At 61.3% G+C, this 3,446-nt stretch overlaps 1 protein-coding gene across 1 annotated transcript in view; it reads left to right on the top strand.

The window, feature by feature from the left end:
• LOC105310306 (ubiquilin-4-like) overlaps positions 1 to 3,336 on the top strand; it is a 4,400-nt gene extending 1,064 nt beyond the window's left edge. Inside the window, exon 2 of the mRNA XM_023526663.1 lies at positions 2,813 to 3,336. Within this exon, the coding sequence (XP_023382431.1) occupies positions 2,813 to 3,136 (324 nt within the window). The 3' untranslated portion in view covers positions 3,137 to 3,336. The remainder of the gene's footprint in view (positions 1 to 2,812) is intronic.
• The last annotated feature ends 110 nt before the right edge of the window (positions 3,337 to 3,446 follow it).

The raw sequence follows: 3,446 nt of genomic DNA, 5'->3' as shown, positions 1-3,446 counted from the left end.
GGTATTTTTCCACCTTATAGAAGTGGTATCATGCTGTCCATGTAATTTTTTAACCCGCTTTTTAAACGCTTTTAAAACGTTTTATTGACGATTAGAACAGCCGCAAAGGTGCACGTGTCACAGGTGTACGGTGCGATGGACTTTCACAAACCAGACGCCTCCCCCGGCCGGCGCCGGGCGGGGCAGTGGGGTGGCACGTGTTCCTCCCTTGTGGGAAGGAAAAGGCGCCATGTCTTGAGTGGCCCGTGCCGTCCCGGGGGGGCCCTCGTCCATGCCGCCTGTGTCTCCAGTAAGTCGCCACAGATGCATGTGCGTCTCACTGACTCCGCTCGGCCCCCCCGGGTCTGTTTGTCCTCGGTCTGTTTGTCCCTCCCCTCGATGAGGCCACATTGCCCTAAGTCTGGGTGTCTGGGGGCGCGAACCCCCCACCTTCTCAGCAGCATCTTGGTTATTCTGGAGGTTGCTCTTTCATGTTTTAGAAACTGCTTGCAGGGACCAGCTCTGAGTTTTCGAAGGAATGTATTTATTTTAAACTTTATTGAAGTAGTTCATTAAAAATGTGTATCAGCGGTGCATTCACCCAGTTAAAAAATTAAAAAAAAAAAAAAAAGAATCGAAAGAGGCTTATAACAAGCCCTGCAGCTAATTCCGATGCACTCCATGGTATGGGAATCACTGGTTTAGCTAAAAGGACTTGGCTTTTGGCGTCAGAAACCTGGGTTCGCATGCCTGCTTCACCGCTGGCTCGGGGTGTGGTTTTAAGCGGGTTTCCTAACCTCCTGGCCTCGGCCTCCTCATCCTCAGCCCGAGGCAGCACGTCACAGCGCTGGTTCGGTCATGTTGGCCTCAGGATCCCTTTCAAAAGCTTTTCAGGATCCCAAAGAGCTTTTGTGTGTGGCGGTTAGAGCTACGGATAGTCACTCTCTGTGAAGTTAAGACTAAGAAGTTTTTACAATGTTTATTAATTTAAAAGTAATCCATTATACGTGAGCGGAAACAGCATATTCTTTCGAAACGAACCTTACTTTCTCACACGGAGTTTCCGAGGAAGGAGTGGCCTGGTTTTACGTTTTTGGGGATCCCTTGGTCATCGGGCTGCAGGACCTCCGGGTTCTCAGCTCTGCTTCTGCCTTCGTCCCGCGATGTCGCGTGTCATGCAGACTTTGGAAAACTCTCGGCGTCACAAGAGAGTGGGAGAAGGAGGCAGATCACACCTTAGGATCATAGACGTCTCGAACCTTGCAGGGTGGACCACACTTTGAGAACCGGTGCTGTAGAGGGACGTTGTAAACGTTAGAATGGATGTGGCGGGCACGTCCTAGCGCTCGGCAAATGGCAACTGCTGTCAGCGCGGGAGCTCGGCGAAGAGCTCCGGTCCTCCGGGTGTGCGGGGAGAAGGCAGGGCCCCGCGTTGGTGGGAGTGGGTGCTGGGGAAGTCGCGGAGCAGGAGCCCAGGGACAGACAAACTCGGGGCGCACCCTGGCCTGCAAGTCCGGCACGTGAACGGGCATCAGGTGAAGGGAGCGGGCTCGGAGCTGGGGAGCCCATGGTCAGCCCTGGTCCCCGCGACCCACGTAGAATAGAGTGACTGGATGTGAAGGTCCACGATCGGGGTGCCCGGGGCGGCTGAGACCTGCTTAGGTCAGGACCACCTGGGGACCAGAGAAGGAGGCCGGGCAAGGGGGACAGGGTCCGAGGTCCCCAGCCACACGACCTGGGACAGAGCTCTTCCTGGGTGCTGGCGGTTCCCAAGGGAGGAGGCTCAGGTGCCACCTTGGGCAGCACGGCATGCGATGGGTGCAGACCCTGAGATGGTGCAGAGTGACACGGTGGGGGCCTGGTCCTGAGGGGGACGTTAGCTGACGCAGCCTGTCCCAGGATGTAGAGGAGGAGGCTGATGGCCGAGGGACCGCCAGCCCCCCGGGGGACCAGGCAGTGGGGAAAGGGCTCTCGGAGTCAGTGTCGGAGCCAGATGGTTGGGGAAGAGGTGCTGGAGGCGGATCAGGTGGAGGTAGAAGCCACGGGTCCTTGTCAAGCACCTACGAGTGTCAGGGACGGGCTGCGAGGCGAGTCCCATGGTGTCTGTTGCTGGAGGGCAGAGCAGGGCCCGCAGCTCGCTGTGCTGGGGGACGGGGTGTGCTGTGGGTGTCGGGGACGGTATGGGGGGCACTGTGGGACGATGTGTGGGACATTGGGTGCTGAGGATGGTGTGGGGGGCACTGAGGGTGTTGGGGAGCGTGCAGGGTGCACTGTGGGCACCGAGAATGGTGTGGGGAGCACTGTGGGCACCAGGGACGCTGTGGGGGGCACTGTGGGCACTGAAGACTGTGCAGGGGGCACTGTGGGCACCAGGGACGGCGTGGGGGGCACTGTGGGCACTGAGGACTGTGCAGGGGTCACTGTGGGCAGTGAGGACTGTGCAGGGGGCACTGTGGGCACCAGGGACGCTGTGGGGGTCACTGTGGGCACTGAGGACTGTGCAGGGGGCACTGCGGGCACCAGGGACGGTGTGGGGGGCACTAGGGGTGTTGAGGATGGTATGGGGGACACTGTGGGCACTGAGGATGGTGTGGGGGGCACTGCGGGTATTGGGGACAGTGCGGGGAGCTCTGTGGGCACCAGGGACTAGAGACTGGGTGCCGAGGGCCAGCAGCGCAGATGAGAAGCTCGCGGTCGTTCGAGGCCCCAGCTGTCCAGCTAGCAGTACCGGCTGCTCCCCTGCTCCCTGCCAGGGCGGGGGGCTGTCGGGGAGGGGAGAGGATGCGCGGGGCCCTGCCCTGACGTGCTCTGATCCCCGCCTTCCCTCCTCCAGTTTGGCAACAACCCCTTCTCCCTGGCCGGGAACTCTGACAGCTCGTCCTCCCAGCCTCTGCGAACGGAGAACCGAGAGCCCCTCCCGAACCCCTGGAGCCCCTCGCCCCCCACCTCCCAGGCCCCTGGGTCTGGCGGGGAGGGCACTGGAGGACCGGCGCCCAGCCAGGTGCACCCGAGCGTCTCGAACCCCTTCGGGATCAATGCGGCCAGTCTGGGGTCAGGTACGTCCTGGGGCACAGGGAACTTGGTGGGGTCCCCAAGGCAGGCCCCCAGCCCAGGCCTGAACAGGGCCCCCCTGCTCCAGAGTACTGAAGACAGGTGACACTGGATGGAAGTCGCAGAGGGGCCCTGCAGCCCGGGGCTGCAGCCCCCCCCCCGCCCCCCACCTCCGCCTCCACACCCCCCCAGGGTGAGGGCGGAGGTATCCCCAGGTTGGGAGTGATCAGAGTCTTGGATAAAACAGGCCCCACCTCCCAGGCTCTTCCTGAAGCCATCAGGGTCAGACTGGGGGTGGGGGCGGGAGGGGGTCGGCGTGGACCCGGGGAGGGATCGTGTGGGGCCACCTGTGCAGAAGCCTGGGTCGTGCACTGTGCACTCTGGGGTGCTCCATTTACCTGAGCTCCGACTGTGCG

The sequence above is a fragment of the Pteropus vampyrus genome, unplaced genomic scaffold (assembly GCF_000151845.1).
Source record: "Pteropus vampyrus isolate Shadow unplaced genomic scaffold, Pvam_2.0 Scaffold2004, whole genome shotgun sequence".
NCBI lineage: Eukaryota > Metazoa > Chordata > Mammalia > Chiroptera > Pteropodidae > Pteropus > Pteropus vampyrus.
This window is presented reverse-complemented; position numbering and strand designations above follow the sequence as displayed.